This window comes from Scheffersomyces spartinae, assembly GCF_019049425.1.
Source record: "Scheffersomyces spartinae strain ARV_011 chromosome Unknown scaffold_14, whole genome shotgun sequence".
NCBI lineage: Eukaryota > Fungi > Ascomycota > Pichiomycetes > Serinales > Debaryomycetaceae > Lizanozyma > Lizanozyma spartinae.
The window spans coordinates 130,663-146,235 of NW_025065061.1; the positions used below are offsets into that span (position 1 = coordinate 130,663).

Sequence of the window (15,573 nt, forward strand, 5' to 3'; positions counted from 1 at the left end):
GATTTAATTCATAAGATGAGCGTTTTTATTTCGTTTTCAGTTGGTATTGGGGTTTACACTCATTCTCTTATTCATCTCATATCATAAACTCAGGTACTTCCCAAAGTACTGGTCTTCGTATATAGTTGGTACCTTGCATTAGATAACCCTACCGAGGGCTTAAGAGTCTTTCCAGTTTAAGAGCGTATACGCGGGAATGTTTTTTAACGCTTAAGCCACATATCTTATATGCAGATGAAGACTTTCCTAGTACATTTTAATAGTATTATCACCAGAAAAGCCTCGTAGAAACACTCGTATTCTGACTAGGTCCTGTAGCCTGTGTACACCTATATGTCATCTTTATTGGGCATTGGTGCCAACACCTAAAGTTCGTCGTAAATATAATTATCCTAACCTTTCGCAAATAAAGCCAAGAATGGATGATTTACTTGTGATGAACTGAATAAGCTACAACAATTGGCATTATTATCAGTACGATGAACCCACAATTGGCTTGCCTGCAAGTGAAAGCAATTTTACCTTGTTCTTGCAGCAAATTCAAGGGAGAGTATTGCATTTGCGCACCATGTGCTTTTTCCCAAACCACACAAGATTAATTCGTGACTACTTCCCCTCTTGGCATCGTCGTAAGTAGATAGGGTCACATTCGATTATACGCAGTTATATTCCCGCCAGTACATAGATGTTATAGCCCTTTTTCTGAACTAACCAATGCAATGAACGTGATCGACCATCCACACGTTGTTTGCAGGTAAACTTTCATAACAAGAGGAAGATTAAGATTTCTGTACACTACTTACACGATTATACAATGTATTCAAATGAGATGCGCCAAGTCTTGCTTTAATGGTTCGTCAACAATAAGTCGTACTTTCTCCACCATGCTGCAAGTTGCAACCAAACTGAGGATTAAATTTATTCTTCAAAGTCAGTATGACAAAGTGACAAAAAAAGAATATAAAATACCTCGTAAACCCCTCATGGTCAAGTTAGTATGAAGGTAGTTTTTCATAGTTACTGACCGTTTTAAGCAAACACAAATGAAGTCGAGTATTTTAGGATTATTTACATTGGCCGCTATTGGTCAATGTGCCACTACGGATTTACTTGGATTTTACGATTCCATCTTGAATAACATCCCTACCTTTGGTGCTGTTTCTGATTGGAATAATTACTATTCTAATTATGCGTCCTACCTTACAGCTTACTACTCTGATTATTCAAACTACTTCACTGACTACACAAACTACTTGTCTGACTATTCCAACTACTTCACTGATTATACAAATTACTTGTCTGATTATACAAACTACTTTTCAGATTATTCAAATTACCTTACAGGAGTACCAGGTCTCGATACAAGTCTCTTAGGTTATTATCAGACCTGGGTGGCTTCAAATTCTGACTTGTTCAATCAAATTAACAGCATAGATCCAGGTAAATTTGAAAGTTTTGCTAGTGAGGTTTCCAAACATAGTTTTGATCCAAAATTTGCAACTGCAGCCTGGGCTTCATTTACTAAAGCAAATACGCTCGATCTTCCTTTCTCTGTGTTTCCAGGATATTCACGTTTTTCTTTGGCTAGTGTCACAGGTGGGGATACTAAAAGCACTGATGCAACTGATGCAACTGATGCAACTGCAACTGCAAATGATGCTTCAACATCTACAACAGGACCAATTACTTCAAACACAGCCAAGTCTTCCGCTTCATCTGTTGCTTCTTCCTCTTCGTCTGCTGCCTCATCTAGTGCATCTTCTTCAACAAGATCTGGTGGTGGGAACTCACTTACCATTGCACCTATTGGTGTTTTGCTTGGATTAGTTGGTGCTGCTTTGTTATAAGTAGAATCAGAATGGAGTTTCTAAGCCGAGATCACGTGAGTAGGATTAGCATATAACCAACTATGTGACTCTCCACACCTGTTGTGTGGTTATGGTATATTTTTATATGAACAGTAAAGTCTTCGTGATATAGATGTGTGGGACCTGTAAGCCGTACATGTTATGAGTGATTGAATTGAACTATTGCTCTCACCCTAAACTAATAGAACTAATATGTAGGAAGATGGGATTGTAGCAAGCTATTGATGCTCAAATGTGTTGTTTTCCCACAGAACATTGACTTCAAGGTACAATATGGCATATTGAAAGAGTAGTTTTACTTTCCTTAATGACTTTGTGTGCCTTTAGCTTGTTTTAGATGATGTCAGATGATAATTCAACGTTTAAGTTGCTACAAAATGGAGGTTACAGCTTTAACCTGTCAAACGAAGCCGAGGTAAAGGATCAAATTGCTGAATATATAATTTCCCTTTCTAAGTACACAGCCCTGGAAGTGAAACATTTGAGTCTACAGTCAAACAACATGCAAGCCACATCGGACCGGAAACATGACATAAGATGTTAGGGGAACTTTCATATGCCACTGCACGACCGCTCAGCCCCCAAATTTCTGAAGACGGGTACTTCTGTATAGGGGAATAATTACCTCATGGCTGTGCTCATAAATACCCTAAAATACGATAAGTTACGAGACCACTGAAGAACTATGGGATGATGCAAATATATAATGAAAAGCCCTATAAATAGTATAACAATAATATCTTTACTATGAGGATTATACCGCTTGGTGTCGATTTGTATATCAAGTAACTCAAACTTCTAAAAACACTGCTCGTTGTAGATCGAACGTGTGATTTTGCAACGTTCTATTTGATTCATCTCCACATTTGGTTGTCGAACCAAAAAAACCTCAATCTGTTTTCCTTCATCTAAGAGTGTGTCAGAGTACTCCACGACTGCATTGAAACTGCCGTGAATACCGAAGCCTCTTTCTATTATGTCTTTTATATAGGAGTACCCTGTTAACAAGTAAAAGGGTATGGTGCTAAACCGATCGCAACCTTAACAGTGCGGCTTTTTAGGAGGTTGACGTGACGTATAAATACTGAAAGACAAGTCACCTTTTCAGATATCCTAGTTGCGGTACTGTCAATTCCCTTCTATATCAATTGTATTAATCATCAATGCTTCTCAATCTTGCTGTTGTGTACATTGCTCTTATGAGCGTCGTCAGTGCTGACTTCTTGGACAACTTGACCAGTGGATTCGCTAATTTTTTTACTGGAGATATTCCAAACTTTTTCACCAGTGATCTTGCCAATGTTTTCACCAGTAACATCCCTGGTTTCTTCACCAGTGAAATTCCTGGTCAATTCTCTACTCTCGCTTCTGATATCACAGGGAAGAATGGATTCACATCTTGGGCGTCCGCTTATGAAAACGCGGCCACTTCTTGGTTCAGTAAAGCTACCGCAGTTGGAGCAGACAAGTGGTCTACTTTGGCTTCAGAAATAAACGCTGTTGGTGCATCCGATACTGCCAAGGCACATTCCATCTGGTCTTCATTCGCTAAAGAGAACTCCATTACTGCCTTCTCTGCTCCATCTTGGTCCGGTACTGTTCATGATGCTTCTGCTACAGTTTCTGGAGCATCTTCTAAAGCCTCTTCCGGGGCTTCTGGAGCATCTTCTGGAGCATCTTCTGCTTCATCTTCTGCTTCATCTTCTGCTTCATCCTCTTCATCTTCGAAGGGTATTGCTGGATTAAACGCCGCTCAATATGGCCCAGCCGGTGTTGTTGTTGGTTTCCTCGCCATTGCTTTATTGTAAGACAACAGTAAGCAAGGTATATTGCGTTAAATATCAAGCACAGTTTTAACAATAAAATAAAAGTATTAAGATTTTTGCCACTTATTATAAATATCTTGAAGTAAATTTCAATTCCTCATCTCAATATATACAAACTATAAAGTAAACCATTAGATTTCCACCGGGGAAAGTCAAGTCCATCAACTCCTTTGAAATGAATAAAATATATCTTGAATTATCATTTCTTTCCATTAAACTGGTAAATTGAAATCAAAATCAAACCCTGCAAACGAATCCAATGCATCATGAATATTCTTATCGGTTGAAGGTATGTTAAGTGTGGTAAAATCATTTTCATTTAATACATCACGTTTCATCATCTCTTCGCCACTAGTTAAATCAGTACCCGTACTCAGACTGCGCATACTTAATGCCGAAGGGAATTGGTCCAAACTATTAGTAGAATAGCTCGATGGAGATTTAGAGCAAATTATAGGTGGTGCCATTGTGCCATCTTCAAGAGCTTCTTGGTTATCTTTAGCTTGCTTCTGTACTGGTAACTTCTCCTTCAAGTCTTCAAATAATGTAGGCAGAAATTGTTTAACAACTTCACTAAGATAGCAAAATATTTTTGCTGCCAAGTACCAATGTTTCCCCATTTGATGTAACAGACTGATTTCCATTTGCAAATATTCTCTAGTAATAAATAATTCATTTTGAGAGAATATATTTGTTTCATTGACTTCACTCAATCGTTTAATCAGGGCTTCAATCCACACATAAACTGAAAAATGAACCATTCCAGCATATGCAAGGTTACATATGGCCAATGGTGATCGCTTACGAATCTCACCAGGTTGTGAGTCAATCAATAAACTAATCATATCATTTGCAGCTGTAATTAACTTTCTGGTTTCAATCAATTTCGTTGAAAAAACATTCTTACCAGAAACCTTAAATATTTTCTCCGATTCATTATCCAAATCATGCTCCTTACCACATTTAATTAAATGACTAACAACTCGTCCACAGTTTGGTTGTTGGGGTATAGATTCTGGTTTGTAAATGAATGATAATGGTCTGTGGAAGAATATCTTCGCATACAAATACATGGCATTGGCTTGATAAACACCTTCATTCACCACTCCATGACGATTCATTAATGATGGAAGACCATACTCAGTTGGGTTCTTTAACTTTAACTCCCAATTACCAAGAGACGCTTTCAATTTTATCGAGTCCATCTCATTGTTGTGCTGTTTAAGAATTTGTCCATTAAGTCTTATAGCTTTGTTCATCAATGCTGTGCATTCTGCTCGACTTTGATAATCAAAGACCTCTCTTGAGGGTGATACTGGGTATTTTACCATGGTTGGTAAATTCGTCAATTCAGATATAGTAACACCATCTGCAAGACCCATCAAGATATCAAAACTGTAAAGCTCCCAAAAAACTTTACGAGCACATTCTTTTAAAAGTTCAGAATCGACATCGATGAACCGAGGGCTATCTAAGAGTTTCCTGGATCTGTCGGCCTGGTCATTCCTGTCAATGTGATTATCCAGAATATCATTGAACAGCTGAGAAAATTCCTTAGCGTCCATCAAATTTATATCTAATTGGGTAATCAACTTCAAAGCCTTTCTGCGTAGTAAACCACTAGTTTCATGTAAAGCACACAAATGTGTCACCAATGATAATAAGAACAAACTTTGAAGAGAAACTAAATCTAACTCATAAGATTCAATATAATTAAGGAGTTCCTTTACTTTTTGGTCAATATTCTTCGCCTGTTCTTCAGTATAAGCTTTACCTTCATTGACTTGGCCATCGGCAAGAAGTTGCATGCTCAGTACAATATCATTGGTTCTAGCCATCGAAGTGAAGTACTTTCGAATGTCTTCACGAGCTGGCAAAAAAGGATGTGCATTGTGAATGTTTGAATAATAGGCTTCTAAAACACTGTGAATACGGTCTTGATCAATAAATTCTAATTCATTATCACGGCTGGAAACAATTGGGGGGTTATGAGGGAAGTAACCACCAGTAAAATCTTGTGGAGGGTTTTCTAAATTGAATTTTGAGTATGCTGAAGTATTTAATGATCCTCCTTGTGGCTGGCCATTGAAGAAATTCTGAAATGGTGGTAAGCTGCTTGGTACCGATTGGCCCATAGCAACTGAATTATTGGATACCGAACTTGCGGGACTGTAACTTACAATTTTGGAGTTCTGGTTACCATATACTCCACCTTGGTTAACTTCCTTGTCATTGAGAGTAAGGTTTTGAACTGAAGCAGGGGTAGATGATGTTCCTGAATAATCAGACAGCCTATGCGGTAGTGGAGAACTTTGACTCACAGAAGAAGCAGAGTTATGGCTCACCAAAACCGAGGTTGGTTGTGTAGACACAAGTGATGGGCCATGTTGCAGATCAGGCGAAATAACAGAGCCAGTGGAGTTGGATTTGGCCATTTCTGTTTGGCTAACAGGCAGAATTATCAGCTGATGTTGTGGAACCAACATGGATATTGGAAGCTGTTGTGGATGTTGTTGTGGTTGTGGATGTTGTTGTGGTTGTGGTTGTGGTTGTGGTTGTGGTTGTGGTTGTGGTTGTGGATGTTGTTGTGGTTGTTGTTGTGGTTGTTGTTGTGGTTGTTGTTGTGGTTGTTGTTGTGGATGTTGTTGTGGTTGTTGTTGTGGATGTTGTTGTGGTTGTTGTTGTGGATGTTGTTGTGATTGTGATAGTGAAAGTGGTTGTTGGTGTTGCTGAATATGTTGATGATGGGGATGGTGTTGAAGATGTTGTGGAAGATGCTGAAGTGGTACTTGAGATGATGAAGAAGGCTTATTTTGGGTTGGGGTAGGATTCTGTTCTGACATCTGACTCAGATCCATAGCAGTCATTTCGTTGTGACGGAACATGGAGGAGTTAGTGTTTGGAACGAGTCCGGTTGTATTAGAGTCAGCCTGATGATCTCGTTCCGAATAGTTCCTTTGTCCAGAATTTGGGGAGTAGCCTTGGATAACTGAAGAGTCACTTGTAGTAGGTGAGAGATGTTGCAGCAGCATCGGGTGACTTTGTTGAGCTAGTTGTTGTTTGTACAGCTCCATTTCTCTCATTTTCACACCTTTAATTCTGGCGCCACCTCTTTTTCCCTTGACATAGCTACAGTCCAACTTTTTGATGGAACATCTTCGGCATTTGGGTTGATCACCAGTACACCGCAAGTGTTTCAGACGACACTCCAAACACGCGATCTTAGAGTCCTTGTTGCTACTAGCATTAGCAGCAGAGTCCGGTAAGACTCTTGACATGGCTTCTGGTTTAGCTCTGAGATGATATGGCTTTGAAGGGAGCTTTGTATTGATATTCTGGCCTGGCCTTCTCCCAAGGACAAAAGTATCGCAAGATAGATGCAATAATAATATTCAAATAATATAGTAGGCTTTGCGGATTCGACCACTTTAAGTAGTACTCAGATTATACTTATCAGATAGTATAGTACTATGAGTTAGCTTCCACAAGAAAAATATACTGATTTCTTTTAATATACGAAAGGAACATGAACAGCAGTTTAAAACTATCATATCATCCTTCAGCTTTTCGCCATAGGTAAATGGCTCTCGCACGAAAATTTCGGGTACTTCTGGGGCAAGAGACACAATAACGAGCGCAGAAAAATGGTTGGGAGTGCGGTGCCGACCGTATACTACAGGCTACCACTTGGACTACATTAAGCAATATTTTCATTATATACTTGACTGGTTATTGGTTGTGTTTATTCTGATGGTGTGTAGCGTCATACGGCTATAGGAGACTTAAATGATGAATTTTTAATACTATTAAGTAACAGCGATGATGATTATGTTTTTTTTTTATGTTATTTTATTTTATTTTATTTTATTTTATTTTATTTTATTTTATTTCAGTTTTTCTTTTTTTTATGTCTGCAACCGCTTTTTGCGTATTTAGTTTTGCTTTAATTAGCCATTTGAATTCATTTTACTATCGGTATGGGGTCGTCCTGTTTGGCGTAATGATATTACTAAAATCCATTCCAAATCAAATGGATGTATTGTATATGGCTCCAAGAAACCATCGTATACCTCTTTACTAAGTAATTCGTCTATGTTCAGCCACAAATGGTGAACCCTTCTCAACGCGGCAGTTTAACAAAATTTATTAAAAAAGGAAACTACATCGGAGTATGCTGATCATTTAGATCAGCATTATTATCAAATGAAATGGCTATCGTACATGACCATAGCAAGCTTACCTCGGTGAGATGGTTAAGTCACCGTATTTTAAGAATAATGCCACAGTCAAGTAAGATTTATTGCTTAGAACGGTTCCAGAACGAACATCGTCATCACTAGTAAAAGGGTCAATCTCCGTGGCTGCGATCTCCTGTCCCTTGTCAAAGTGAGGCAATAGATCTTCCATAGCCGCAGGTTCCAACCGCGGTCATTGTCTCAATATCATGCAACCGAATCCAGGCTTTCTGTTTCGGTATAGACGTACGTTGGTACTATGTACTACCTTTGTAGTAGAATTGAATTAAATGGCCAATTATATCGCTAGACTTGGAATGATCAGACGTAATGTTTTAACACAGTTTAAGCCCCTTACCCACGGCGTGAACCTTGAACCATTGGAATTTGTGGAGGAGAAATGAAAAGCTATTGTCATGAAAAAAAATTAGAATGTGCTTTCAAACTCCGCATACAATTTTCTAAGTCACAAATTTTAAAAAAAATTCCGATACCGGGAGTCGAACCCGGGTCTGCTCGGTGAAAGCGAACCGTGCTAGCCGTTACACTATATCGGACTTTATTGAACAAAAAAAGTATGGCTCGAACCACATTCAGCTACTGAATATAAGCATATTCACGTGACTCTAAGTAAGATTATGAACAAGTACTTAAGCTACAATTTTCATTGTAGACACCAACCCTTTTATTGCCAACTTGTTTTGCTTTGCTTCTGATCAATTTCAAGAAACAAATTCATCTTATCATCATCATTATTATTATTATTATCTTCAATATTTTCTTGATGTGTTATCAGTATTGGAAATATCAAGCATACTTTTACCCATAATTTATCCTTTTGGCTGCGAATGAAGTGCTCAACCACCATCTCAAAAAAACAATGTTTCTCATACTAAATTAGCATACTTTGTTAAACCATACGCAAAAATTCACATATTATATAGAAATTTAAAACGACATTGAATTTAGGTTCTTTCTTTTTGCAAACCTGCCAATAAACGGCTCTTGAACCAAAGTACCAGTCCCCTGTTGTTTTGCCTTAACGTTCTTTAGTTCTAATGCAAAAAATAGTAGGTAAAAACTATTCGCCAACATCACAAACAGGACAAGAGCAAAAATTAACCTTGTGATAGTTTTGACATTAGTTTGCGTCATAATTCACCTAATAATAACGCGCCATTCATCGATACTAGGTATTTTTATAAGCTTTCTTATTACTTCATGTTTATCTGGTTATTTGGCCTCGAGTTCGATTCCCACGCGCGACGAAAAAGTTTTGTGTTCAAATGTACATTTACTATTTTCAGTGATGAGATGCGATGGTTACATGGTTTCTATTATAGCCATACTATCCATTGAAGAATTAATTAAAGCCAGAAACAATGGCTCCCAGACAATCCAAGACCGCTAAGAGGTCGAAGTCGCAGAATAAAACTAGAACTGTGGAATCGGAAGTATTCAGTGATTCCAAAGCTAGAAACTTACTTGAGAGCCAACCCAAATTAACACCAAAATCAACTGTCAAGAAGATATCCAAGAAAGTACAAAGAAAAATAGCCCTTTATGGTGCAAAGAACGGAAAGGAGTATCGAGAAGATCAGTTAGATATACCAATTTTAAACAAAGCAGTAACACCAGGCGTCAAAGCCAAAAGAGGAAAGAAAGGTAAGAAGTTTGTATCTGATAGTGATGTATTGACCATGACAAGATTAGTCAAGTCTATTAACGATAAGTTCGATACTATAAATGAATCCAAGTTGGAAAAAGCCAAACGCCTAGAAGAAATACGGGAATTAAAAAGAAAGGAATTGGATAGAAAGGAACAAGAGAAGAAGAACAAGTTAGAAGGTAAAAAGGAAGAGATCAAGAACAAAGCCTCTGCCGCAAGGTTAGCCAGAAGAAAGAATGCTAAGGCTGCTAGAAAAGCTGACGATCAAGACGAGTCTAATCAACCAGACAGAAAGAAGAAGAAGAAGTCTGTTTCTTTTGCATAATCATATAATCAAGTACACTAATAAATTTATCTTAATCGAGACAATTTAATTCCATATACAAGAGGGTTACTAGAAGCAGAAAGAAAACCTTAAAACTTCTAAGTATATATATAAATATATTTAGTACTCACAAGAAAGAATGTGATATTTGCCAATGATCCTTAATAACTCCACCAAACTGGCGAGTTTCTATATCTCTTTCTTGTTTCTCTAGTTTTCTTACTGAAGAAATAAGCATAAATAAGACCGTATAATGATCCACCAACATGAGCAGCATAATCATAGCCACCCCACCTAGCAAACATCCCAACAACATTCATAGTAGAAATACCGCTGAACACTGCCCACGCAGGCATAGGTATGGGAATAAAGAACAAATATACTCCTTGGTTAGGGAAAAAGTAAGTTTGAAACAAGCACAAGCCAAACAATGCTCCCGAAGCACCCAATGAAGCCACCTGGGCACCTTTGAGAACCGACCATACAAGAGAAAACATGGAAGCCACAACACCAGAACCTATGTAAAGTTGAGTGAAATAACTTGGTCCAATCATGTTAACCATAGAAGTACCAAAACTCAAAAGAACGATCATGTTAAAGGCCAAGTGCATGAAAGATTGATGAGAAAAGGTGGAGGTAAGTAAAGTGACGGGGTTACCTACATTGTGACTTTTCAATAATCCATATCTCATCAAATACTTCAGGAACCGATAATCCTTCCACATCAAGAACACAGCAGCATTGATAGCCATCAATGTGAAAACAAGTACTGGCGGATGATGGGTAAAAAAACTAAGTGGAGGAAACTTGAAAAGTACTGGTACCACATAAGGCATGGTCAAAAGTAATACGGCTGTAAATATCAATGGGATCTTAAGTCTTTCCAAGTCCAGTCTATTTGGTCTAGCTGATGATGGCCAACCTCTATTCCCATATCTATTCCACAGAGAGTTAAATCTCTTTGTAATAGTCAGTTTGAGAACGCCTGGGTTGCGCATTGCTTTGAAGGCATTGGTCAACGCAGTCAAAGATCCTCTAATTGGAGCAATAGATGACTTGAGTGGAGAAGGAGAAGAAGGAGATGGAAGTAGATTACTACTTTTAGTAGTGAAAAAACCTTGGGGTACCTTAATACCACTTTTACTTATACCCACGCCATTGAATAATGAGGGCATTTGACGGCGGTTTGTATCAAAAAATCGGCGCCATGCCATGTTTATTGGGGTTGTCTTCAACATATTGACGGGCACTACCATAAGAAAGATAGAATACGTAACCGTCTTTATAGTTGCTTTTGAAAAGTTAAATCAGTAAATTTGGGTTATGTCAGTGTAATCAATACTTCTGCACCATAACCATTGAATAGAATATGAAATTTTCGTTCCTGCAGATAAACATGATCCACATTTTGCCTTCGTGCGAATTGCCGAAGCACCCACAACCAAGTGGCCGATACACTGTGCTATGATTACCTTACGACTTTAACATAATACAATTTACTACATCGCATCAAGCGAGATTTGAACTTACATAAGACATTGATACTACTAGATCAAGGAGTTCATTTCTTGATAAATATATATTCGTTAGTTTGGCCATACGTTTACCCATTGGTTTCCATCACCAGTGGCTTTTCATAGCTGAATGTTTCTTATATGAGTGGACTTGGATTTAAGGTGGGCGCATTGCTCTTACGTACAATAGCCAAACCAATTGCTAATGCTATAAAGAGACAAGCAAAGGAACATGAAGGAGTTAAAAAAGCGTGTATATCCATAGCTCAAACTGTTCATGAAACAGATATCAAATTAAGAATGAGATTGTTGGGTGAAACAAGAATCAAGATTCGTCCACTTAATGAAAAGGCAGCCTTAGATCTAATGGGGAATATCATATCTGAAGGGTTCCTATTTTTTGTGGCCGGTTCTTTGATAGTTTACGAAGTGAAGTCGAGGAAACTGGCTTCAGATCAACGATCTTCAATTGCTGAAGATATAGAATCCTTGCGAGCTGAATTGAATAAAATTGCCAGTAAAATGGATGTCATGGATTCGAAACTCACACATGTTGTTTACGATGACCAAATTAGTCCCAAACTTCTTAAGCCTCATAAGATTACACCACCTCCATCACCTGTTCCACAAGAAACATCAGTGGTCAAATAGAAAGAGGAGAAAGAAAAACAAATCCACATCCACATATTCATGTACATAGTCAAATCAACGAAGTATACTACAGAAGAATTTCTTCAGTACGTGGCTTTTATGATACATAATTGGCCGCTAGAAACATAGACAAAATATTAAAGAAACAAAGAAATAAAGAAAGTAAGATCGTATAGTACAAATGACATCTAGCAGTTAAAAAGATAAAACAACGCAACTCATCGTCAACAAAAAACATAGGTTCAATAAGTATTGGATCAATAAATTTGATTTGTTCAAACCTATTCATTATTTCTTCAAATAAATGAAATCTATACCTATTTCTGCTTCTTGGACTTCTCCACCTTCAATAATAAGGCCTTATTGATATGAGGCAAAACACCACCAAAGGCAATAGTAGCCTTAATCAATGTATCCAATTCTTCATCACCACGAATTGCCAATTGCAAGTGCCTTGGCGTAATTCTTTTAACCTTCAAATCCTTAGCTGCGTTACCAGCCAATTCTAAAACCTCTGCTGTTAAATATTCTAACACAGCCGTCAAGTAAATAGCAGACTTTGAACCTACCCGAATCTTGTTCTGAGCAGTTTTCTTTAAATATCTCTTAATTCTCCCCACTGGGAATTGCAACCCAGCTCTAGCGGAATGCGAAGTTGATATCTTTGCGGATTCAGCAGACTTACCTTTTCCTCCGTGCACTTTTCCCTTACCAGACATATTGTTCAAAGACTATTGACAGTTGGTGCCCTTTTTGGTGGAAGTTATAATTATAATTTATTTGTAATTGGTTGTTGTAGTTGTTGTTGTTGTTGTGGGCCAACTTGTTGTTTTGATTAAGGAAAAGAAAACAAATACAAAATCCTGCGCTTAGCATGGCTTCGCGTTTTCTTTAATGTTCATTTTCTTCCTGAGTACGGTTCGAAACCAAACTGTGGGTTACCCGCACAAAGAAAAGGTACAATACTGTTGGTTGGCAAGTCAATGCTATTGTTATGCGTTGATCTCGCTTGATGCCCCTAAGGCTTCAAGCATCTCGCGTACTTCTGCTCGTGATTTGTGAAGATGAGAACATACTGAATCATATGGTTGAAATCCCTTGACAAGCTTTAAAAGATCTATCATTTCTTGCTCTTTCCTACTGGATTCGTGATCGTAGCCTTCTCCATCTGAAGATTCAATCCAGCTGTCTTCAGAGTCCGATTCCTCAGTAACAACTTCTGACCAATCACTATAGTCTAGCGTATGATCAACACTATTGTATGCACTTTCATGGTCACCAAAATGAGTGCTTGAGCCTTGACCTAATGATCTATTGTTATGAATATTAGTAGTACCAGAGTCATTCCTTTCTTGAATGATTTGGTCCTTGATTTCTTTCCGTATGCGTTCAGGACTTGTGAAGCTAACGCGTTTAACATGTTGAACTTGATGTATGAGAGCCTCTATAGAATCGTCTCCATCGTTCTCAATGCTTTTAATGATGGAATTCAAGATTGGGTATGAATGCACTCTATAAATAATTCCTCTTGATACTCCAAAATTGATAAACCGTCTAATATCAACATTGACTAAAAGTTTCTGATGGTGGAAATACCAATCTCTCAAAGTCAATTGTTGGTTAAGAGATCGATACAAATAGAATAATGTGGTTTTGCTGGGTACAGAAATAGTGGCCTTTTTGCTTCCATTTTCCATTTTAATGTTTGATCCTGCTCCCAAACTCGGTCCACGAGCACTATGCATAAATGATTTGGACGGTGATTCCAGAGCATATGATGCACTGACCTTCCTTAATAATGGAGCCTGAGTTGAGTTCAGAGTCATGGATGTTGACTTTATGCCATTCAAGGCTGGATGAGTATCATTAGTATCTCTTCTTGGTACCGAATTACTTTTCAAACTAGAATACCCATTGAATGACGTCAAGGGAAGCTTTGAAAGTGAATTAGAAGAATCAGCTACAACATAAGCCTGACATTCCTCAGCCATTCCTAACAGTTTCAAAAACTTCCCAATAAAGTTTGTTGGAGCATAGATATTGGTGAATTGAAAAATATCTAATATCTCCAAACATTCATAATGCATAAAATGTTGAATACATTGCTTTGTTAAAATGTAATCAGCATCAGCCAATTCACTTATTCTTTTAATCGAGTTTATACCATCAATGTATGGTAAAATCTTCACCATTGTAGGATCCCAAGTTGAATCTACCAACAGATTCAACTTAACAGTAGCAATTGGAACATGCTGAGCCTTAATGTTTACTGGAGGAGGAAATATAGGAAACAATTTTATATCCACACTATTGGCCAGATCTATTGGGATACAACATTCCGAATAAGTATTCAAATCTTGGTATATTTGATTGATAAGAGACTCAATCGATGATAAACTAATATTTTTCGTTTTTTTATGCCCTGGAGTACTTAAATGATCTAAATTCCCTTCGGGGTTAAAAAAATACTCCACTCCAACTTCATTACCATTTGGAGTTGATACTCCTGGAGATGTTCCTGTACTGGTCAGAGGCGATATCATACTTCTGTTCTTGAAATAAATATACTCTTTGTCCAATTTTGATAGTACAAACAGTTGTTCCTCCAAAACACGAAACATTTTACCCATCCGTTCAATTGCTGATTCATATGGTGTTGTATCGCTATTGCAATCAAAAACAAAACAGAAATTGAAATTGAATGAGTTCCTAGAATAATCAGTATTCTCAATATTAACAGGGTACCCCATGACCTTGTATTTGCCAATCTGAACAGAGATCAATTTATTGCATAGTTGAGACTTTGGAATGATATAATTCTTAACTGTATCGAAATTGAACAATCCTTTAGTACTATCGTTTTCACCTCCAACATCAAAATCGTCATGATCACCCTCAAGATGACTAGTATCATTGTCTTCAATAAACTCATCACTATTGTCAACACTTTGTTTACCTTTATCGGCATTCTTGTATTTGTTTGATGTTTTAGTTTTAATGGAATTCTCAGGGACTTGGTACACTATCTTCGTACCTTCAGTGGGATGGAAGACAGCATAAAAGACTGCTACTATGGGGAAAAACCCATCACTATGATCCATAATTTTCCAACTTAAATTAAGTACCAGTCAGCCTTCGTTAGACATACAAAAATTACTTAGACTTTTATGCAATAAGGCACTATAATGAACTCACCTTCTAATTGCTATGTAACCAATTTGATCAGAACTCCAAATTGGGAAACAACGCGCTACCAACTCCAAACTGAGGCTCGACCCGTGCTCTGAGAGCGCTTATGATAGGAGATTAAGATCAAATACGATGAAGTGGCTTTGAGCTCTAAAAATACATTGTACCTATAACATAAATGGGCGTGCATGTCAATTTCAACGTCCGTATCGTTGTGAAAGCTTTGAAAGATTCGCTTGCTCCGTTTATACATCTAGTTTGGGCCAATCTCCGAGTTTGCGTCGTTTACATAGCAA

The 15,573-nt window shown here is 37.7% G+C and overlaps 8 protein-coding genes and 1 non-coding gene across 9 annotated transcripts; 4 read left to right on the forward strand and 5 right to left on the reverse strand.

Moving 5' to 3' along the window:
- Positions 1–1,043: 1,043 nt before the first annotated feature.
- KQ657_001123 (uncharacterized protein) lies at positions 1,044–1,847 on the forward strand (the record flags this gene model as incomplete). Its single annotated transcript, XM_043191927.1, has 1 exon — positions 1,044–1,847. One exon carries the CDS (start codon positions 1,044–1,046, stop codon positions 1,845–1,847), a length of 804 nt encoding a protein of 267 aa, XP_043048559.1.
- A 1,184-nt stretch (positions 1,848–3,031) lies between these two features.
- KQ657_001124 (uncharacterized protein) lies at positions 3,032–3,676 on the forward strand (the record flags this gene model as incomplete). Its single annotated transcript, XM_043191928.1, has 1 exon — positions 3,032–3,676. One exon carries the CDS (start codon positions 3,032–3,034, stop codon positions 3,674–3,676), a length of 645 nt encoding a protein of 214 aa, XP_043048560.1.
- A 230-nt stretch (positions 3,677–3,906) lies between these two features.
- KQ657_001125 (Zn(II)2Cys6 transcription factor) lies at positions 3,907–6,972 on the reverse strand (the record flags this gene model as incomplete). Its single annotated transcript, XM_043191929.1, has 1 exon — positions 3,907–6,972. The coding sequence occupies one exon, from the start codon at positions 6,970–6,972 to the stop codon at positions 3,907–3,909; it is 3,066 nt and encodes a 1,021-aa protein (XP_043048561.1).
- Positions 6,973–8,414: 1,442 nt separating this feature from the next.
- KQ657_001126 lies at positions 8,415–8,486 on the reverse strand. Its single transcript has one exon. It is a non-coding gene; the product is annotated as a tRNA-Glu (tRNA).
- An 825-nt stretch (positions 8,487–9,311) lies between these two features.
- LOC1 (uncharacterized protein) lies at positions 9,312–9,923 on the forward strand (the record flags this gene model as incomplete). Its single annotated transcript, XM_043191930.1, has 1 exon — positions 9,312–9,923. One exon carries the CDS (start codon positions 9,312–9,314, stop codon positions 9,921–9,923), a length of 612 nt encoding a protein of 203 aa, XP_043048562.1.
- Positions 9,924–10,084: 161 nt separating this feature from the next.
- Positions 10,085–11,137, reverse strand: KQ657_001128 (rhomboid protease; the record flags this gene model as incomplete). The annotated part of the gene is made up of 1 exon (XM_043191931.1): positions 10,085–11,137. One exon carries the CDS (start codon positions 11,135–11,137, stop codon positions 10,085–10,087), a length of 1,053 nt encoding a protein of 350 aa, XP_043048563.1.
- Positions 11,138–11,578: 441 nt separating this feature from the next.
- On the forward strand, positions 11,579–12,088 carry KQ657_001129 (uncharacterized protein; the record flags this gene model as incomplete). Its single annotated transcript, XM_043191932.1, has 1 exon — positions 11,579–12,088. One exon carries the CDS (start codon positions 11,579–11,581, stop codon positions 12,086–12,088), a length of 510 nt encoding a protein of 169 aa, XP_043048564.1.
- Positions 12,089–12,405: 317 nt separating this feature from the next.
- HTA3 (histone H2AZ) lies at positions 12,406–12,807 on the reverse strand (the record flags this gene model as incomplete). The annotated part of the gene is made up of 1 exon (XM_043191933.1): positions 12,406–12,807. The coding sequence occupies one exon, from the start codon at positions 12,805–12,807 to the stop codon at positions 12,406–12,408; it is 402 nt and encodes a 133-aa protein (XP_043048565.1).
- A 273-nt stretch (positions 12,808–13,080) lies between these two features.
- NPR2 (nitrogen permease regulating protein) lies at positions 13,081–15,189 on the reverse strand (the record flags this gene model as incomplete). The annotated part of the gene is made up of 1 exon (XM_043191934.1): positions 13,081–15,189. One exon carries the CDS (start codon positions 15,187–15,189, stop codon positions 13,081–13,083), a length of 2,109 nt encoding a protein of 702 aa, XP_043048566.1.
- Positions 15,190–15,573: the final 384 nt, after the last annotated feature.